At 39.0% G+C, this 21,746-nt stretch overlaps 1 protein-coding gene across 1 annotated transcript; it reads left to right on the top strand.

The window, feature by feature from the left end:
* Positions 1-20,381: 20,381 nt before the first annotated feature.
* Positions 20,382-21,089, top strand: LOC114649358 (general transcription factor II-I repeat domain-containing protein 2B-like; the record flags this gene model as incomplete). The annotated part of the gene is made up of 1 exon (XM_028798860.2): positions 20,382-21,089. A coding segment is annotated over one exon (708 nt), but the record flags the coding sequence as incomplete, so codon positions are not given.
* Positions 21,090-21,746: the final 657 nt, after the last annotated feature.

Below are 21,746 nucleotides of genomic sequence, written 5' to 3'. Positions count from 1 at the left end.
AGCATGACTCCCCAGGTCCTTTCACAGCACCCCCTGGCAGCACCCAGGGCACCCAACAGGGCTGAGAAACCGAACTCCATGTCCCATGATGCCCTGTGGGAATCCAGAGCACCGCTACATTCCAGGGGAGCTGCCATCTAGCGTTTTGGGCGAGGCAGTATCCAAAAGTAGCTCCCTTCCCCCATCCTTCCATTTCAGAGGCAGCCCGACTGGGCTGAGCTGCCAGCCGTTTGTCACACCATGTACAGGCAAAACCGCATGCTGCCAAAATCTATGGGTATAATTTCTTCTGATCATTACATTAGCAGTCAGAAAAACTATTCAAATGCCTCTGTTCAATGGCTATTTTATCTCTGTGAAACAGAGAAGTTGAACATTCAGCACGCTCTAAACCTTGGGGAGGTAAAGAAGGGCTCCTTTTTTCTTGATGGCCCTGTAAGAGTTAATGATGTTCTGACAGCCTTTGAATTTGCTGGCTGCTTTTATCATGTCTGTCCAGAATGCTATGATTTAAACAGTACCCATCCTTTAACCGACCTGACTTCTGCAGTTATGCATAATTGGAAATACTTCGGACCAAATTTAATCTCTTTGTGCATGTGATATGGGAGCATTAATGGGAGACTATGAAAAAAATGACCTCAGGCTATAAGCTTTCTTAAAACACTAATTCCTCTCAACATATAAACCTGCGTGATTCTTTGTTTGGCAGTCATACCAAAGGCATACAATTGTACCACAAAGCCGGTAGCTGTGAACAGATTCACTATTAGGATTTTACTACTTTGTATCCATTTGTTTATAAAACAAAAATGTACCCAATTGGCCATCCCACCATAATTTTTCAGCAATTTAGGGATCTCAGACAGTACTTTGGCTTAACTAAAGCCAAAGTCCAGCCTCCACATGGTCTCAATTTTCCAGTCCTGCCTCTCAGATTTTGCTGGAAATTAATGTTCACCCTCTTTAGCACCTGTGCAGAAACAGAAGCTTAGAGTGTGGAATGTCGTCACACAGAAGATGAGACAGCTTTAACCCGGACTTGGTGCAGTGTGGAAATAGTGAAGGCCTTTGAGAAAGGTTATAAAGTATCAAAAAGTACACAAAATTTGGCATTACCCCGAACATACTTCTGAACTGTTCTCTGACTATATCAAGCTTCATCTAAAAGGTAAACAGGAGGCATCAGGTTATCCTACCTGGAGTATGGATGAACCTTCCCGAGATTGGTAAATTATCGAATATAATCAGAAAGAAGGCGTACAAATGGATAGTGATAACATCGCTGTAAATCCTGCTAAGGGACAGATTTCCAAGTTGTTTTTAAATTCTCTTTGGGGTGAATTTGGGCAGAAGCCTTTCCATCTCACTACTAGCTTAGTCAAGGATGAAGAGGAATTCTTGCAATACATATTTTCTCCAAACAGTACACTGTTTCTTATTTTAAACTCATTGGAGACGAGATTGCTCAAATACAGTGGAAGTATGCTGATGAAAAGTTCACCCTACCTGGTACCATTAATGTCATTATTGCTGCTTTCACAACTGCATATGCCCAGTTAGAGTTGTACAAGCTACTGGGCAGATTAGGGGAAAGGCTGCTTTATCACGACACCGACTCTTATTTTTACTTCTCAAACTGGCCAGTACAATCCTCCTTGGGGTGACTATTTAGGAGAGCTCACCAGTGAGTTAAATTCTGGTGATTATATTACAGAATTTGTTTCAGGAGGTCCAAAGACATATAAAAGGGGATACAACAGCTCAAGGCAAAACATGTATGAAAGTAAAAGGCATTACCATTAATCACAAAAAAGGTAAAATTGTAAACCTCGAGTCATTAACCAAACTACTTCAGAATTTTGTGATGCCTCATGAAGCTCCCTAAGAATTATTGGTTCATGGTAATCAGATCCGTAGAAATAAGAAAAGTTTCACTTTAGAAAACAAGCCACTCAGAAAGAAATTCAGAGTGGTGTATAACAAGAGGGTTCTCCTCAAAGATTACACTATACGGCTGTATGGATACTAAAAGATTTTGATTTTCGACTTCAACACCCCTTCGCTAAAATTATCTCAGGACCATCCTGTTCCAGTAAATCCTATTATGAAAAAAAAGTTAATGGAACAATCGAATCATGTTGTGTCTCATCCTTTTCAAAATATAATTTGGTCTTATAGTTGCTGGCAGAAAATGTATGATGAGCTGTCAGCTAAATTTTTTCCTAAAAAAAATGAAAATAAATTTGGTTATTATAGATGATCTGATGGAATCGGCTAGCAAAAGCCAGGAGATAGAAAAAGCTTTCATGAAATACACTCATCACCTGAATCTGTCTATTATTTACTTGGTTCAAAATTTATTCTTTCAAGGGAAGAAACGCAGGATGATTAATCTTAACGCCAATTATATTACTCTTTTTAAAAACTCCAGGGACGAATTGCAGATTACTACCTTGGCCTGTCAAATGTATCCGGGATGTATTATGTTTTTGGAAGCTTTCGAGGATGCTACAAAGTCACCTTATGGTTATCTCTTAGTGTATCTGAAAGCTCAGACTCCTGATGAACTATGATTAAGAACCGGTCCGTTTCTGCCTGATTGGCCCGTCATGTACATACATGAAATGATAAAAGAAGCTGCTCTGGTTCAAAGCTACGTATTCCGTCAGTATGTTGGCCAAAATAAGTAGTAAACCTCAAGGGCTTACTCCGCTGCTCTCATCTGATAAACGTGTCTTCTGGCGATTTATTTAAAGCTTTGTCCAAAATACCCTGTAATACTTTAAAAGGCAATATCCTCTTTTACCCAAGCAGTTTAAACAACTCAAGAAGCATAAAATCATCTGTTAGAAAAATAAGTGACAGAAACCTATCCTTAAAAAAGAAGAAAGCTATTTTGAACCAGAAAGGAGGCTTTTCGGGGGCTCTTTTAAGTGCCGCCGTACCCTTCATCATCAGTTTATTAGCATCTAGAGTATAAACATGGAATACGCTCAGAAAAATTATTTGGTACTGCAGCATCAAATGTCTCTTTTTCAACAAAAGAGCTAATGCGAATGATCTCTTGCGCGCCACTGAAACTGAACTGGACAAAGAAACATCCTGCATCGCTGTAATATGCTGTAGAAGCTGACGAGAAGGTGAAGCTTTACACTTCTATTTTGCAGAGATATCTAACATTAGTTAAAAAAAGCCAATAAAGAAACTAACAGCCTGACACTCGTTACCAAAAGAAGAAAATTCCTGAGGGGGAAGTTAGAACAGTTAAATGTGTTGGATGACCAGATTTGCCAAGAGGTTCTGAGAAGCACCCCTGCAAAAACAAAGAAAAATGCTGAATTTGTTTTGCATAAAATGTCTGTCAATCCTAATATCGCATTTTGTAATAATCATGGAGAGCTGTTAGAAGGTAAACTTTTGGTCGGTTCCAATATGGTAGATTTAGTACGTAATCTGACTGTCATACAATACCTGAGCATAGGAGGCCATGTGATTCAAAGGAGTTTTTAATCATCATGGCTGATTTCAATATTGAATTTTCTGTTGTACCTGATGATTAAACGAGAGTTTTAAGCCGCTCGCTACCCCCCTCCCTGCTCATCATCCTGAAGACAGTCCCTACCGACAGAAACTGAGGGAAGAAAAAAAAAAAAAAAAAGACTGGAATGGATTGTATATTAATTTGTAAAAATTGTTTATTAAAATAAATTGTATGTCATTACAGAGTGTCATCCTTTAACCATCTATTGAAATATTTACATGTCTCTACTTTTTGCATGCAAGGGTACAGATAAAAACAATATTCCAGTGAAGGAAGCCAGGAGCGAACACATTTAGATAGCATAACATCATTATCGTTTACATCATCAGAATACTTTAATAAAGAGGCATATGAAAGTCTTTTTCCTTGCTGATGCGGAAAGAAGAGGCAGTGTTGAGCGCATCTGTTCGAGAACCAGCTTTGAAGCTGCCTGTTGTAAATGATTTGCTTGCAGTTTTTGTTTAAGAAACGGTAAATGTCATCCAGGAAGTAAATAAAATCTGGAGAATTTCCATAGGAATCAAAAAACTATCTATTTCCGTCTTCAGTGAGGTAAACCCCCAACCAGTGTTCTACAGGTTGGGTTTGACTGCGAGTATTCACTACGAACATGGCTGACAATCCAATATTTTTTTTCTGGTAGTTGATCACACTCCAGCACCCTGCAGAAATACCTTTTGGTGTGGGGGTCTTGTGACAGCAGTTCTGTTAGTTGTTTTATATTCATGGTGTTTATTAGCAGACATACAGCACATTATGTCTCTGGTTGATTTCAATGATGTTATCAAACGCGGTGTATACTATTAGATTGACAATCCATGGGAGAGACATGCGGAAGCGTAATTCAAATCTAATGTTTCCAGTTTTAACTAAGGAAAAATGATCACTGCATTCTTGATTAGGGGTTAGATCAAAAGTAAAAAAAAGAGTATATCCTTGCAAGAACACTAAACGGGCGATAGGCAGAGCTTGATCCTTCAAATGCTTTCCAGTAGCCAACACCAGGTTATAGTATTCTCTGGCACTGTTGCCATTTATGAAGTCTGGTTGAAAGGGTTTGGCAGGAATCTGTTCAGCGTCTAAGTACAGAGCCAGGAACTTTACATCGTTATGTTTGAAATTGAATGGATTCCTTGTACAAGAACTTGAAAAAGCTTCAATATGCACCATGCCAATCACAACATACTTTGGCAACTGACCCAAAAACAGGTTTTCTTGATTGCATACTCTGATACCTGCAGGCATGCTAACAACTTTTATATGCACCTTTTCCCACAGGATATTTAGCACTGGCTGACGTAAGGGCATGAGCATGCCCTAATTTCATGGCTGGTGAAACTTACTTTTTTCAGAAACAGGGAGACTGCCGTTATGTTTACTTTAACTTTCAGCATCACCAGACATTAAGCCGAATTCATCTATGTTATGAACCATTTTAATCTTCACATCTAGTAGAGCTCCAAAGAAGCTCCAGACTGATATGGGGAAAGAGTTTTTCAACCAAGATTTTCAAAAGCTGCTAAAGAACAGAATAAAACATTTCACCACAGGGAATGAGTTAAAGGCATCCGTGGTACATCATTGTAATACTCTAGGGTTACATGTGAACTGGAGGGGCACCAATGTATTGGGGAGGCACATGGGTAGGTTAGTAGGTCAGTCGAGGATTGTTTAAACTAGGGAATTTGGGGGGGGGGGGGGGGGAGAGAAGAGATAGGTGATAACAGTTTAGGACAGGGCCACGTTTAGAACTATACATGGAGGAACAAACAAGAGTGTGAAAATAGAAATCCATAATAATGTAAATTCCAACCCAACATTTAAATGTAAAAGGAGTAACATTAAAAATAGCTCGCATTAATGGAAGATCTGTCAAAAATAAGGCAAGTGAGTTGGAGTTATATGTAGCAGTTCATAATTATGATATTGTACCAGTAACACTGAACCGACTACCATTGACTACTGCTTTTTCTCTCTTTCAGGCCCCACGTCTTCAGAGTAGCAACAAGTGGAAGCACAGAGCAGCGGCGTCTCCCACAGGCATGTAGCCCTTCGTAAACATGCGAGTAAGTTCAACTGAAGTAAATCCAACAACCGACCAGGTGAAATAACCAGCAGTGAGAAATCAAAATTGATCACTCAGCAAGTGGTGGAAACTTAAAGCTGATTGTCTCTTTGTGACTCAGCTGAACGGGGAATGCGCCGAAGTTACTGCAAAAACTGAGAAGATGATATCAGCGCTAAACGTAAGTTCCATCGGTTCTCTGCCCATTGAGGGCATGTTTATATGTTGCGTGTCCTGCAGCATGTACAGTTCAGGTTTTCTAGCCGACAGTGTAGACAGCTTCACCTGCCTAAAGTGTTTAGTTAATTTACAGTTGGTCGGGAAAATATGCAAATTGGAGGGCCACGTTAGGAACCTGATAGCAATTAGGCAAATCGAAAATTGGATCGACTGTTTAGACAATTTGGCTACTTCTGATTCGGCTTCAGTCTCTCCAGGTCCCATTGTAGTCAGTGTGCGGCCGAAGTCGGCAGCACCAATTCAGCCACACGGCGAGTGGGTAACAGCAAGACGGGGGTGTACGAAGCCAAAATTTAGTCCCTCGGCACACAGGTCACCAATTTGGACCCAGAACAGATTCTCAGCACTATGCAGCGTGCCTGTGGATACTAAGAATAAGAAAATGCTCATAATTGGAGATTCCATAGTGCGGAATGTTAGAATTCCAAACTGTTAAACCAGCAGTTAATGTTAAGTGCCTCGCAGGGGCCAAGATTTCTGACATAGAGGTCGCATTGGATCGTGTCACTGACGATGAAGTATCTACCTTATTGCTGCATGTTGGCACTAATGATATTTATTTACAGCAATCTAGATAGATAGATACTTTATTAATCCCAAGGGGAAATTCACATACTCCAACAGCAGCATACTGATAAAGAACAATATTAAATTAAAGAGTGATAACAATGCAGGTATACAGACAGACAATAACTTTGTATAATTTTAACGTTTACCCCCCCAGGTGGAACTGAAGAGTTGCATAATGTGGGGGAGGAACGATCTCTTCAGTCTGTCAGTGGAGCAGGACATTGACAGCAGTCTGTCACTGAAGCTGCTCTCTGTCTGGAGAGGATACTGTTCAGTGGATGCAGTGGATTCTCCATGATTGACAGGAGCCTGCTCAGTGCCCGTCGCTTTGCCACGGATGTCAAACTGTCCAGCTCCGTGCCTACAACAGAGCCTGCCTTCCTCACCAGTTTGTCCAGGCGTGAGGCGTCCCTCTTCTTTATGCTGCTTCCACAGCACACTACTGCATAGAAGAGGGCACTCGCCACAACCGTCTGATAGAACATCTGCAAAATCTTATTGCAGATGTTGAAGGATGCCAGCCTTCTAAGGAAGTATAGTTGGCTCTGTCCTTTCTTACACAGAGCATCAGTATTTGCAGTCCAGTCCAATTTATCATCCACCTGCACTCCCAGGTATTTATAGGTCTGCACCCTCTGCACACAGTCACCTCTGATGATCACGGGGTCCATGAGGGGCCTGGTCCCTCCTAAAATCCACCAACAGCTCCTTGGTTTTACTGGTGTTCAGTTGTAGGTGGTTTGAGTCACACCATTTAACAAAGTCCTTGATTAGGTTCCTATACTCCTCTTCCTGTCCATTCCTGATGCAGCCCACTATAGCAGTGTCGTTAGTAGGGATGGGAATTGAAAACCGGTTCTTGTTGAGAACCGGTTCCCACTGTTTCAATTCCTTGGAATTGTTTGCCATTTTTGCAAACGATTCCCCTATCGATTCCAGTCGCCTCGAATGACGTCACCACGTTGCCTAGCGTCACTTACCCAGCAGGAAACATGGGGCGCCTAAGCGGCACAAATGCTCAAAAGTTTGGTTAAACTTTACGAGAAAGGATGACAACAGGGCAACTTGCAATACTTGCAAAGTAGATATTTCATCAAAGGGAGGAAACACTACGAATATGCAAAAGCATTTGCTCACAAAACACGCGATAACCTTAAATGAATGTCGTGTTTTTGATCCGCTCTGGACTAGTGAATCTCAACCGAGCAGCAGCGGTAACGTTTGCACGTCCTCTCCCGTTAATACGGCAGGTAACTAATCAACTAACATTGCATATTATGTTAGCGCGATTTGCCTTATTGCAAAATCTGCTATTACTGTGCATTGCATTTAGATGACCATGACGAGAGAGACAGACAGAGTCTGGCTGTCTCAGATGCTGGCAGTTCTCGCTGCAGTCTACCGGTAGCTTCTCCTTTCACAGAGGCGGGGAAAAGTAAAATGACACAGGCCAGGATAGACGAATGTCACCGAGCAGTGACTAAGTTTGTGGTAAAAGGCTTGCACCCATTTGCCACAGTAGATGCCCCCGATTTTCGGGGTGTGTTTAATTGTAGGCTAAGTCAGGGAATGTCAAAGTTGCATGTTCTCCTCTTACCAGATGTTTCATCCGTTTCCATTTCTGAGCTGAAACATGTGTTGAAGGCAGCCGTCACTGCAGATGGATGGACAAGTTTTAGTCAAGATCATTACCTCACAGTAACGCTGCATTATGTCAGGAATGGCCAGGCTCAAGAAAAAGTCCTCAAAACCAAACCAGTGTACCAGGCACAGACAGGGACAGCTGTAGCAGAGGAGATTGATGAGATCTTGGAGGAGTATGGTATCAAAGACAAGGTTGTGGCAGCCACTGTTGATAATGCGGCCAACATGGATGTAGCTGTCAAAATAGTTGATGGTTGCAGAATTGCACAGTGCACAGTTCCATTGGACTTGAGTTGATTGTATTTGTTGCTGGCTGATGTAGTTTTATTTTTGAGTGCTCAGCTCATATATACTTTTAAAAAGGAGAGTGTAAATGTTACTGGACATTCTTGTGTAATTGCCACAGAATAATTTATGTTATACTTTGTTATTGCTATAGAAGAATATTTATTTTATTATTATTTTACATTTACAAATTTTTTTCTGGGGACCCCGTGGCACCCCATCGAGGAGCCGTAGGCTGTGGATCTCTTAAGATCTCACTGTTGGGTTTGTAACGTTATCTTGTTCAAAGATAAGATATAAAACAAAGTTCTAAGCTAAGAGACCTGTGTGTTCTCCTTTTTTAAAAATAAGAATCGATAGGAGAATCGATAAAGAATCGAATTGTTAAACAGAAGTCGAAAATGGAATCGGAATCGTGAAAATCTTATCAATTCCCATCCCTAGTCGTCAGCGAACTTTTGCACGTGGCAGGAGTTGTATTGGAAGTCCGATGTATATGGGCTGAACAGGACCGGAGAAAGTACAGTCCCTTGCGGCGCTCTTGTGTTGCTCACCACAATGTCAGACCTGCAGTTCCCAAGACGCACATACTGAGGTCTGTCTGTAAGATAGACCACGATCCATGCCACCAGGTATGAATCTACTCTCATCTCTGTCATTTTGTCCCAAAGGAGCATAGGTTGGATGGTGTTGAAGGCGCTAGAGAAGTCTAGAAACATAATTCTTACAGCACCACTGCCTATGTCCAAGTGGGAGAGGGATTGGTGTAGCATGTAGATGATGGCATCCTCCGCTCCCACCTTCTCCTGGTATGGGAACTGCAGAGGGTCGAGGGCACGGTGGACCTGTGGCCTTAGGTGGTGAAGCAGCAGCCGCTCCAAGGTCTTCATCACATGTGACGTCAGAGCGACAGGCCGGAAGTCGTTCAGCTCACTAGGACGTGATATCTTTGGGACGGGGGATGATGCAAGAGGTTTTCCAAAGCCTCGGGACTCTCCCCTGTTCCAGGCTCAGGTTGAAGATGCGCTGCAGAGGACTCCCCAGCTCCAACGCACAGGCCTTCAGCAGTTGTGGCAATGCTCCATCTGGACCCACTGCTTTGCTGGCACGAAATCTCCTCAGCTCTCTGCTCACCTCCTATGCTGGTATCAGCAGAAGGATGGTTGGAGGGTGCAGTACTCGGAGGTGAGAGTGGGTTAGGGTGGCCAAACATGTTAAAAAAAGTTGTTCATCTGGTTTGCTCTCTCCACATCTCTCTCGATGGTGGCAACCCGCTTCGAGCTGCAGCCAGTGATGATCTTCATCCCATCCCACACTTCCTTCATGCTGTTGTTCTGCAACTTCTGCTCCAGCTTTCTCCTGTACTGCTCCTTTGCTGCCCTGAGCTGGACTCAGAGTTCCTTCTGCACGCACTTGAGCTCTGAGGTATTAATGAGGAACTTCATCTCTCTATGCACCACAGCTAAAAGAAAATGTCCGAATTTAGTTGCATCTGGCCCCTTACCAAGATTATATAGAGGGGGCGTGATTTATAGCAGAATTTGTTCCCTTCACTGCTGGCTAGAACCCTGGTGAGCAAATAAAAGCAAAGCCTTTGTGAACAGTTGGGATGTTTTTTGGGAAAGGCCTGGATTTTTCAAAAGAGATGGTCTTCATCCTAACTTTAGGGGATCTTATGTATTATCCCAAAATATGGCAGCAAAACTGCCTGGCTGACTGATTAGAGCACCATCCAGGCCGCAGTCATGCGAGCTTAAATCACAGGCTGTTTATCCCACCTGTTACAATCCTGAAGCTGTTACCCGTAATCCCTGTTGTGAGGCATCTTATAAATTTAGTCTTGATGCAAACCTTAAAATTACTTGATAACCAAAAAATAAGGTGTATAATTAGACCAAGAGATAAAACCAGACCCTCCACCAGGGGCACCTATAATAGAAATTTACTTCAAATTAAAACAAAAAATATATTACCACTTCAGAAGGAAGCATGCAGTTTTAAATGCTGCTTATTGAACATTCACTCTCTTGGCAGTAAAGGTGTTTTGATAAATTATATTATATTAAGTACAAAATCTGATCTGTGTCTTCTCACTGAAACCTGGCTTAGTAAATGTGACACTGTTGCGTCACCAGATGGATGCACATTCCTTCAGAAGTCTAGAGATTCAGGTCGAGGAGGATGCCTTATAATAATTAATTGTAACAAAATGCAAATCACTTCTAAAAATTTAGGGGACTTTACATCCTTTGAGGCATTCATTTTAAATATTAAAACAGATTCCAATACAATTATAGTGCTAGTCTACAGACCACCAGGGCCATATTCATTGTTCATTACTGAATTTAGCAACCTTTTATCTGATTTGGCTATAAATTATGATCACGTAGTACTGATGGGGGATTTTAATGTACAAATTGATGTGGAAACGGACACTTTTAGCAAATGTTTTACTTATTTGTTAAATTCACTAGGATTTTGTCAGATTGTCAAAGGTCCAACTCATAATCATAACCACACATTAGATTTAATTATAATTTACAATGTTGAAATTAAAAATTTAAATATTATTCCATTAAATTATTTCTGATCAGTACTTAATTACGTTTGATTTGGTTCTGCTCTTACCAATACACTCAGATTAAAACAGACAGTGCGACATGTAGATTGTAATTCTGCTTCAAAATTTATAGATACTTTGAGTAAGTCAAGTGTAATTGTGGAAAACAATTTAGATCAGCTAACATCATATTATAATGCGACCTCGAGAGATGCTCTGGACACAGTGGCTCCCCTTAAAACAAAAGTGATTAAAGCACATAGAAACTCTCCCTGGTTTAATGAAAACACTCAAACTCTTAAAATTACTGTAGAGTGTCAAACTGGAGTGCAGATGGAGAACAACAAAGCTGCAGGTCTTTCAAACTGCATGGAAAGAGTGTTAAAAAAATATAAAAAAGCTTGCTCAGAATACTATTCTACAATAATAGATAGCAATAATAAAAATCCTCACATACTGTTTAGAACAGTGGTTAAATTAACAAATGGGAATTCAGATCTACAGTGCAAAATACCAACAGATATTAGCAGTACAAACTTTATGAACTTCGTTCATTTGACACCATTGACCATTCTATTTTACTACACAGGCTAGAAAATGTTGGGCTTATAGGCACTGTGCTTGCTTGGTTTAGTTCTTATTTATCAAATTAATTCCAATACGTACAGAAATGTGCTAACAGTACTCTATCATTATACACAGAAGTGAGATATGGTGTCCCACAGGGCTCAGTACTGGGACCTTTACTGTTTTCACTTTACATGCTTCCACTGGGATCTATCATTAGGAAACAATGTTCATTTTCACTCATATGCAGATGACACCCAGTTATACTTTTCTTTTAGATCAAATGAAGTTTCTCCAATGTTGTCTTTAATTAGTTGTGTTAGTGAATTAAAAGGAGTGGATGGGTGAAAACTCTTTAAACACTCAATAAAACAGATGTTAATTATTGGAGGGAATGACACTGATCACAACAATATTTTGTCATCATTTAACTCAGTTGGAATCAAGGTTATTGTAGTTTTGCCTTTTTATATTAGTTTTTATTTCTATATTTTTTCTGACCTTACTTCGAAATATATATATTAGTTTCAATTTTAGTAATTATGGTACGGTTAAAGAGTTATTATGGAGTTTTGTTTGTGTCACAATGAGACAGAACTGTACAATTAATGGGTTTGCATATAATACAAGTTTAGTGTTAGTGGAAGCTTATTAAACTACACGACACAGTTTACTATTTGGTTTTGTTTTTTGTCTGATAAAAGCAAGCATAATCAAAACTAGGTATGAATATGAACAATTTTACACAATTTTATATTTTTAAAAATATTTTCTATGTCATTTGTGCTGAACAAATCTGTGCTGACTGTTAGCACTTTTTTCTTTTCCTTTTATTGTGCAGAATGGGCAATTTGTAATGAAATTTAGGTGAATTTTAAGGTGTGAGGGTTTTTTTTATTCGAAATGCCTATAGCACACTACAAGCATGTAGTGTCAAGGTTAGGGGCAGTGAGACTTGAATAGCCCATGCAGAAGAACAGTAAACACATTATGAGCAGAGCAAGAGCAGGTAATAAGAGTATGGACAAGCACAAAATGACAGAGACAGCATTGGGGATTAAGAACAATATATACATTATCTAAACATGTTTATCCAAAGCAGGATCACAGGAAACTTGGAGCCTACCCAAGCAGGTTTGGATGCAAGGCAGGAAAATCCCTGGTATGCAATATGTAGGATATGGCTCATATCAAGTACAAAAAGAATATGATGATTTCAACTATTTTGAGAGATAGAGAAACATTGAAAAAATGGGGACAGATATTTTAAAACATAATTCTGTTACTGGATTATTTTCACAATATCAGGTATTTTGAGCTGTGAATATTAACTTAAAATGATAAATGAATAAATATAGCATAAATACAAAACACATTAGTATATTTAGCTTTTCTCTTCGCCTACTTACCTGTAGTTCAGTAGAGACATTGCCAACTCAGGAATTTTACAAGGTTTGTATCACTTCATTGTTAAATGATGTTTTTAAAGAAAAAGTGATTGGTCCGCAACAATATGCTGATCTTGTATGACGACCTAGTCAGTCTTTCGGTCAGTCAAAAATTGGGAGTGGTCTCCCCTAGACTTTGTGTACTCAGATATGGGGATGGATATTTGTGGAGTAAACTGCAAGACAATGATTACATTATGTACATTAAAGAACCATCAACAACAAATTAATATTTTGAACAATTACTATAAAAGTAAAGTTGAATAAATTGGACTCTGCAGCTGCATGAATAAATAAAAAAAAATTCAGTATGTGTTCAGGTGGAGTACCACTTCCGATTAATGAATTTGGTCCAAAAATTACAGATCTACAATTTTGGTGTAACTTCTATCACACACACACACACACACACACAAAAACAAAAAAAAAAACAAAACAAAAAAAAACAACAGTATTTTCAGATTCGGGGAGTTCTAAAACATCAAGATTCATCAAAATCATGAGGTCGAATTTTTTTCATGATTACTATACTTTCTCTATACTTCATGCGCGAAGTGGCAGGTGAATTACTGTCAACAAAAAGTAGGCACCTGAAAAATAAACTGAAACGTTACTCACTCGTGATTTTTCTGTCCATACGGTAAACTTTGTTGACCAGCACATTCTGATGTCAGGCATTTGAATTACATCTTGATATACAATAAGTGCAAAGAAAGGCGGCACATAAATCAGTTTCTATTTCACACGCTTTACGTGCGTATTCAGTTTGCTCTGTAACCGCAAATGCTTTGTGAACACCCGCCCTCCGTCACCAGCTGTCGTTCACTGGATGAATATGTACGGGCGGCTCGTGGTGGATGACTCAGTTTTAGAATTAAAAGTTAAGGGTTAAAAACTAACAGCAAGAATAGGCATTCAAAAACGAAAACTAAAATTATTTTTAGTAAATTTTATTTCATTTAGTTTTTTTCAGATACTTTAATAGTTTAGTTTTTCATTTCGGTTTTGTGAATTACAGTGGTACCTCGTATACCAAACTAATTTTTCCCATAAGAAATAAAGGGAAAATAATGAATCCGTTCTCATGAAAAAATCCTACTGTTATTGGCATATTATACATTAATGGGGTTGTATAAAATAATTTAAACACTGCTTAATACTAAAATACATAAATACAAAAGCAATTAGATGAAATAAATGAAAATTTAACCTCACTTTACTTTTTAATAACGCCTTTGTTTTTCACAGTCGTAGATACCGTCGTTCTCGGCATACCACCTTCATACTTTTCAACAATTAAAATTTACGCTAAAAAACACAAAATCACATGGAAATTCACACAGAGTTATAGCACAGGTTGTTCACTGAATGCTAGTAACTGGCGTACTGACGCTCGTGGGCAGTCGTGGCTTTGTCTCGAGAGAGGTAAACAATGGTAGTGCACAGTGTTCTAGCACGCGAGTTGTATTCCAAACAAAGGTCGTATACCAAGGAAAATGTTTCGCATCCAAACAGGACGTATACCAAGTTGGACTTATTCTAAAGCAGACATATACCGAGGTACCACTGTATTTTATTTCAGTTTACGAAAATGTTTTTAATAATAGTTTCAGTTTTGATTTTAGTTTTCGTTAACTATAATAACCTTGGTTGGAATCACCATTAATTTTATTGAAGCAGCTCGCCATAGCTAGGAGTTATCTTTGACTCTAACGTCATTTAAATCGCACATTACAAAGTTGTCCAAATCATGTTTCTTCCATCTTAAAAATGTTGTGAAATTAAGGCACTTTCTAAATAAACAGGATTCTAAGAAATTCATGCATTTGTTTCTAGTATAACTGACTACTGCAATGCGGTGTTCACTGGATGTTCAAATTGTTGTTTATATAGCCTCCAGTTAATACAAAATGCTGCTGCAAGATTTATTACAAGAACAAGAAAATACAAACACGTTACTCCAGTTCTTAAATCCTTACACTGGCTCCCAGTTAAGTTTAGGGCAGATTTCAAAATCCTCCTTTTAACATATAAAGCCTTAAATGGCCAAGGTCCGGCTTACTTGTCTGAACTTATGACAACTTACAAACCAGAGTGCACATTAAGATCAAGATACCGGTCTGCTTATGATTCCAAGAATTAATAAAATAACAGGGGGAGGTCGAGGTTTTAGTTACAGGGCCCCTAAACTGTGGGATGGTCTGCCTGCTACTATAAGAGAAGCCCCTTCAGTCTCAGCTTTCAAATCCTGGCTGAAGGGGACTACTTCACTACTTTAGTTTAGCATATCCTGACTAGAGCTGCGGATTAACTGTACAGACTGCATCTCTGTTAGTCATTAGCACTAAAACATAAGTAACATGATAGTTATAATTTGTTACTAACCCTCACCTATTCTGCTTCGCTTCTCGGTACTCAAATGTGGCACTTGGTGCCACGGCCCACCTTTTAAGTTGTTTTGCCTGCCTAAGGTAAAGTCATCCCTGATGGAGGATCGCAGTAATTGTCGAGTAGATGGGTCCTATCTTCGGATTGGCTGGTCCAGCACTGTCTCAGCTGTGGAATGGGCAATTGGGGGAGACAACTTGATGGCTGAGGTCTCCAGAACTCTAAACAAATCCAAATCATATTATGTGATATCATCTACTGTTAAATTCTGCTCTGTACTTGTAATATTTTTATTTTACTATTATATTGAGGATTACTTGTGTTCTGTTCCGTGTATTGTATTGTATTGACCCTCTTTTTGACACCCACTACAGCCCAACCTACCTGGAAAGGAGTCTCTTTGAACTGCCTTTCCCAAGGGTTTTTTTGGGAGTTTTTCCTTGTCTTCTTAGACAGTCAAGGCTGGGGGGCTGTCAAGAGGCAGAGCCTGTTAAAGCCCATTGTGGTACTTCATGTGTGATTTTGGGCTATACAAAAATATTGTATTGTAACAGAGCTGATTGATGAGTATAACAGAAGGATATATATTTTTTTAGGAAGGACAGACAGAATGATGGATAGACAGTAGGACGATGAGCCCTGTCTTAATGAGGACATGCGGCTTTGCCTGGAAAGCATTAGGGAAATAGACCTTATTTTAGGAGTGTGTTATAGACCACCCAATGCAGACAGTAATTTCAACATCTTTTTAGTAATATTAAAACGGCAACTTTACAGGGGGATATTATAGTCATGGGGGAATATAATTATCTGAATATTAACTGGGATAACCTTGCAAATGTTGGAGTACAATAGCAGGAGATTTTAGAAGTATTAAGTGACAGTACTTTAACATGCTGTGTTAAACAAACACAGGGTGAAGCCTGTCTGGATTTAAGTATTTTGTAATAATCAAGATAGAATTGAGGGCAAAGGCAAGTGAGAAAAAATTTAAAGGTGTGATGCTCACAACTAAACAAGGTGACACGCACAACTAAATGAGGTGATGTGCAAAATTAGAGATGATGCGCTCACAAATTAAGAAAGGGTAGGCACCTTTGGCAAAATACTGATTGGTGGCAAGCTTTGTCTGTGTTGGAGATCATAGTTCCTGGTGTATGTACATGGTGTACATTAACAGGCGGACATCACTTTTTTCTCATGCAAGAGGAGAAAAAAAAAAACCCAATCACTAAAGGAATTGATTTGAAATCTCATGTGGTACTCCATGGCAATTTTATGTTTGATCAGGTGTTGTGTCATTGAAGAGGTATAGCAGCAAAAAAGACAAAAAATGAACCCTCACATTCATGATTTAGACAGTATGTCTCCGAGTGTCCTTTCAATTTTTTATCACTTGCCCTTCAGGGCCACCATAATTGCAGGTATAGAGGTGATTGAACCACTAGGGTCGAGTGACCATAATATAATAGTATGAATGCCAAATGTATGGCATATTATATATATATATATTATATATCATACATTTGTTGAGCAACCAGCTTATGACCATTTTGACCTCTGTGTGCTTGTGTGCAGCCAGTTTAAGCGCAGTTGGCTTGGTGATTTATTGAATTTCATCAATAGTGTTAGTTTTACATTGTACGCATAATGTACGTATAATAGATTGTTGCAGTAGTTTTTTTTTGTTTTTTTTTTTTTTAAATAGTTTTTACAGTTCATTGGTAGTGTGTAAAATGATCAGTGTGGCAATATTATGATGCTCTTGCATGAAAAAAATTTGTTATATGAAAAAAAAAAATCTACATATATTTCTCTAAAAGTAATTAGTGCTTATTTCTCCATAAACTCAATTTACAGTAAAGTAGACAAGGATCTCATGTCATCCTTTTATTGAAGTATGATCCAGCCTGTTGACACTTTCAGCTTCATTGTCAGGTTTAGTAGTCTGACAAAGCAAAAATTTTAGAAAAGCTGCAGTAGATTACTAAGCATGCAGCTAAAGTTGTTGGGCTTGATGAAGGTGATTGGGTAAGTGTGTGTAAAAGGACAACGCTAAAGAAAGTTGTAATCTTCAACTGACGATAGACATCTATTACATTTGGAACTTAACATCTGTAAATTAGGAAGGATAGTAGTTTTGCTAATTGTCTAGGACCCTTGTAAAACTTATTGCCACCTAAAAATGGATGAAAAGAAAAGAAAAATTACAGTTAACAGCAATTGTGGAGAAAAACTCCTTTGATGCTGAACATGAGGATGGACTAATTTACTTTATTACACATTGAATATTATGACAAAAGTATATACTTTCCACCACACTACCTTCTCCAAATTATGAGGTCCATAAGGTATTTATAGAATACACTACATCAGTGTGTCAGTGTAGCATAATCGAGGGATTTGGTACTAAGTTTATCTTCCTGTGTTGTTGTGATTAGGTCCTATGCTGCATAGTCTTCTATGGACGCTGTGTATTTTGGTTTAGTGCTTTCCTTCTGTTTTGTTGTCTGCAAGATCTCAGAGAAACCATTTGATACAACAGAGAACAGCAGTCATGTGTTACAAAAATTGAAATGATAGTTTTGCAGGAATGGATACATAAGCTTCACATTTATTAAATGTACCTTACAGCCCTTAAGCTACAGCATGATGTAGAATGACATCCTTATTTGGCATCTCCCTCCAGCAACTGCCTGCTGGCCATGTATGCCCTAGGCTGGCAAGAATCTGTTGTACTACTGATCCTACTAGGGACAGAGTATGGGAGCACCAATGGTAACAGAGGCCTCCACTTCAAGCACCCAGATGCACTCAGCACCAAAATGCTGTAGTAATTTTGGGGGAAATCCATTATGCAAAATTTGAATTATGCACCTGCGGTGGGTTGGCACCCTGCTCAGGATTGGTTCCCTGCCTTGTGCCCTGTGTTGGCTGGGATTGGCTCCAGCAGACCCCCGTGACCCTGTGTTCGGATTCAGCGGGTTGGAAAATGGATGGATGGATGAATTATGCACCTTATGGCCAGAAAACATTTTTCCTTCAAGGCCTGGCTGAAGTCTTTCTGTACAGAGTATGGCATTGTTTTCATTAACATTTTTGATCTGTTCTGGGATAGACGGCATTTTTTAGCAGAGATGAACTATACTCTAGGCATGCAGGTCTTCTCAGACAATATAGTTAAGGTAATTAATCTGTTCTATTTGAAATTGATCATAATACTGACATACAATAAATTTCAAATGTAGCTAAACTGGTAGTGGAATTTTTTTTTTTTTAAATGTATTTTAAGTAACTAGTAATCATTGAATTAAAAAAGGTTATACAACTAGGGATTAATGTGCACAATGTAATCAATATCCCTGTCATAAACTGATGAAATCATGATAATCCGTGACTTATAAAAACAGCCTTATCCAGTATCACTTCTCTAACTAGTAATCATGCTACATAAATGACTTTATTAATCTTAATATTGATTTAAATCGTAATAATTTTCCCTTAGACTTCAAGAAGGTGCAATTGATTAAGCCAATATTAAGTATACGTAGATATATTAAAAGAAACAAGTGCTGCAGTGCAAATAACAGTAATCTACTTAATATATGTATCCATTTGGAAGCCCATAAGCAATTTACATCAGAGATAATTTATGGCTTCTCTGAATGTTTGAGCTGTAATGAATAAGTTCTTCCTGAATGACCTTATTACTAGAAAATGGACTATTTTACTCTTTGCACAATGATAATTCAAACTCAAACTAATGTTTTACAGTCCGACATTTAAAGAGAAAATGGTGGAGGTTTAACCAACACTTTCTCAAACAGTTTTATTTGTAAATAAATCAGTTTGGGTAATTTTACTGGTTTTGAATACCTGGCAGAAATCGTTAAAGCTAAACTTGCCAGCTTTATTAGTAGCAACTTATCATCCACCAAAATATAATGCCTTGTTTTTAATAACTACTCTGAGCAGTTATCTATAATAATGACTATACATGAGGACAACATTTCAATAGCCGTTGCTTTTATTCATCATTTGGATAAATACAGTGACCCAAAACCAAAAATTGTAACTTCAGAATTGTCTTAAATTGGTACGTCTCTAGGCCAGACCTGGGCATTTTACGGCCCGCGGGCCACATCCGGCCCGCTGACTACCTTTGACCGGACCACGTGAGTTCGTAGTAGAAGTGTAGCGACATCTATTACTTTGTGATAGGTGCACGAAATACAATTACACGGCTTTTATTTTGAAGGCCACTATTGTTTTTCTTAATTATCAGTGTGCTTATGCACGGCAGCGAATGTGTTGAACAGCTTCCAAGAAATTAGCTCTTAGCCCTTAAATATGTCAGCTAACGTTAAAAAAAGAAAAACTGACGCAGAATGTAGAGTTTTTAACAAGGCGTGGACTTCTAAATATTTATTTGATGAAATCAAAGGTAAAGCTGTGTGTTTAGTGTGTGGAGAACAAATAGCGGTGTTTAAGGAATACAATTTGAATCGCCATTTACGAGAGTAAACACTGAGAAAAATACAAGAATTTCAGTGATACAGAGCAGGCACGAGCATCGGAAGATTTGCTAGCTAAACTGCAAAAGCAACAAGGATTTTTTACAAAGCTCCACTCATCCAGGGATGCAGCAGTCATGACCAGCTTTGTAATATCCCACAAAATTGCAAGATACAGTAAGCCAATCTCTGATGGGGAGTTCATCAAAGATTGTTTGGTGGAGTTTTTAGCGCTAATATGCCCTGAGAAAAAAAGACGCGTTTGCAAATGTGTCTCTCTCGAGGCGCACCGTAACAAGGCGGGTCGAGAACATCGCGGGGAATTTGGAGCTTCAACTGAAAAAGAAAACAGACAATTTTGTTTTTTTTTCCTTGGCTCTGGACAAGAGCTGTGACATCCGTGATACAGCCCAGTTACTTATCTTTGTATGTGGATTAACGAAAGACTTTGAGATGACAGAGGAGCTGGCAGCTATGCGGCCAATGAAAGGGACTACAACGGGGAGTGATTTGTTCACAGAGGTAAATGCATCCATGGACACGCTGGGACTAAAAATGGGACAAACTGGTAGGTGTTACAACCGATGGCTGTCCAAATCTGACGGGGAAAAATGTTGGACTTTTGAGGCGGATGCAAGATAAAGTGACTGAAATTAACCCAGAACAGAAATTGATATTTTTGCATTGTATCATTCATCAGGAGATGTTGTGCAAGTTAGTGCTAAAAATTAGCCATGTTGTTGATGTTGTAACTACAATAGTTAATTTCATCAGAGCAAGAGCACTGAATCACAGACAGTTTGTTTCACTGTTAGAGGAGCATGAAAGTGAACATAGTGACATAGGCTACCAGACAGCTGTGAGATGGCTCAGTCTTGGCAAGGTGCTTAAAAGAGTATGGGACCCGAGAGCAGAGATCAAGGAGTTTTATGAAAAGAAAGACAAGGACATTCCAGAGCTCTCAGATACACACTGGATTGCAGATCTGGCCTTTGTTGTTGATGTGACTGCACTAATGAATGAACTAAACACCAAGCTGCAAGGCAAGGGCATCTTTGCACACGAAATGCAGAGCTTGGTGACAGCTTTCATGAGAAAGTTGAAGTTTCTTTCAAGTCAATTAGAGGGCAACATTCTCACTCACATGCCAACACTAAAAGAAGTGACACTATCAGCTGATCACCTCCACAAGTATTCATCCATGTTAGGGGCACTGCATGGTGAGTTTTCAAGAAGATTTGAAGACTTCAAAACAGTTGAGTGAAATGATTTCTTCTCCCTTTACTTATAGTGTGGATAATGCACCCAGTGATGTCCAGCTTGAACTCATTGATCTGCAGTCTGAAAATCTACTGGCCGAGCATTTTAAATCAGTATCACTGGTAGAGTTGTATTCCTCTCTCAAAGAGGAAGTCTTCCCACACTTGGAGGCATGCTCAGAGGATGTTGGTTCTCTTTGGATCTACCTACATCTGTGAACAAACATTCTCAGTGATGAAGTTTAACAAATCCAGATACAGATCATCTCTCAGTGATGATCACTTGTGTGCTGTCCTTCGCATATCCACCTCAGATATTCAACCTGACTTCAGTGCACTTGTTCAAGCCCAAAACAGGCCAGATTTCTCTCACTGAACACCAAAAGAACTGAGGTAAATTAATGGGATGTTGGTCACTGAAAACTAGTTAATAAAGTTATGATGCTATTTTTGAAATGCTGCAAAAAATGCACATTTTCTAAATTGTTTTTATAAATGTTCCTTAAATAGTGCAATAATTCTGTGCTCCACACTTGTTTGATTGACTGTTTGACAGTTTGGTTTACTGTAAGTTGATGCTGCTATTTTACGTTAAGTTATGATGTTAGTTTTTTTAAACATTGCAAAAATTTCTAAACTGTTTTTGTGATTGTTCATTAAAT

Source organism: Erpetoichthys calabaricus, chromosome 3 (genome assembly GCF_900747795.2).
Source record: "Erpetoichthys calabaricus chromosome 3, fErpCal1.3, whole genome shotgun sequence".
Classification (NCBI taxonomy): domain Eukaryota; kingdom Metazoa; phylum Chordata; class Cladistia; order Polypteriformes; family Polypteridae; genus Erpetoichthys; species Erpetoichthys calabaricus.
The sequence above is the reverse complement of the archived record's forward strand: the minus strand, read 5'-3'. Positions and strand labels throughout refer to the sequence as shown.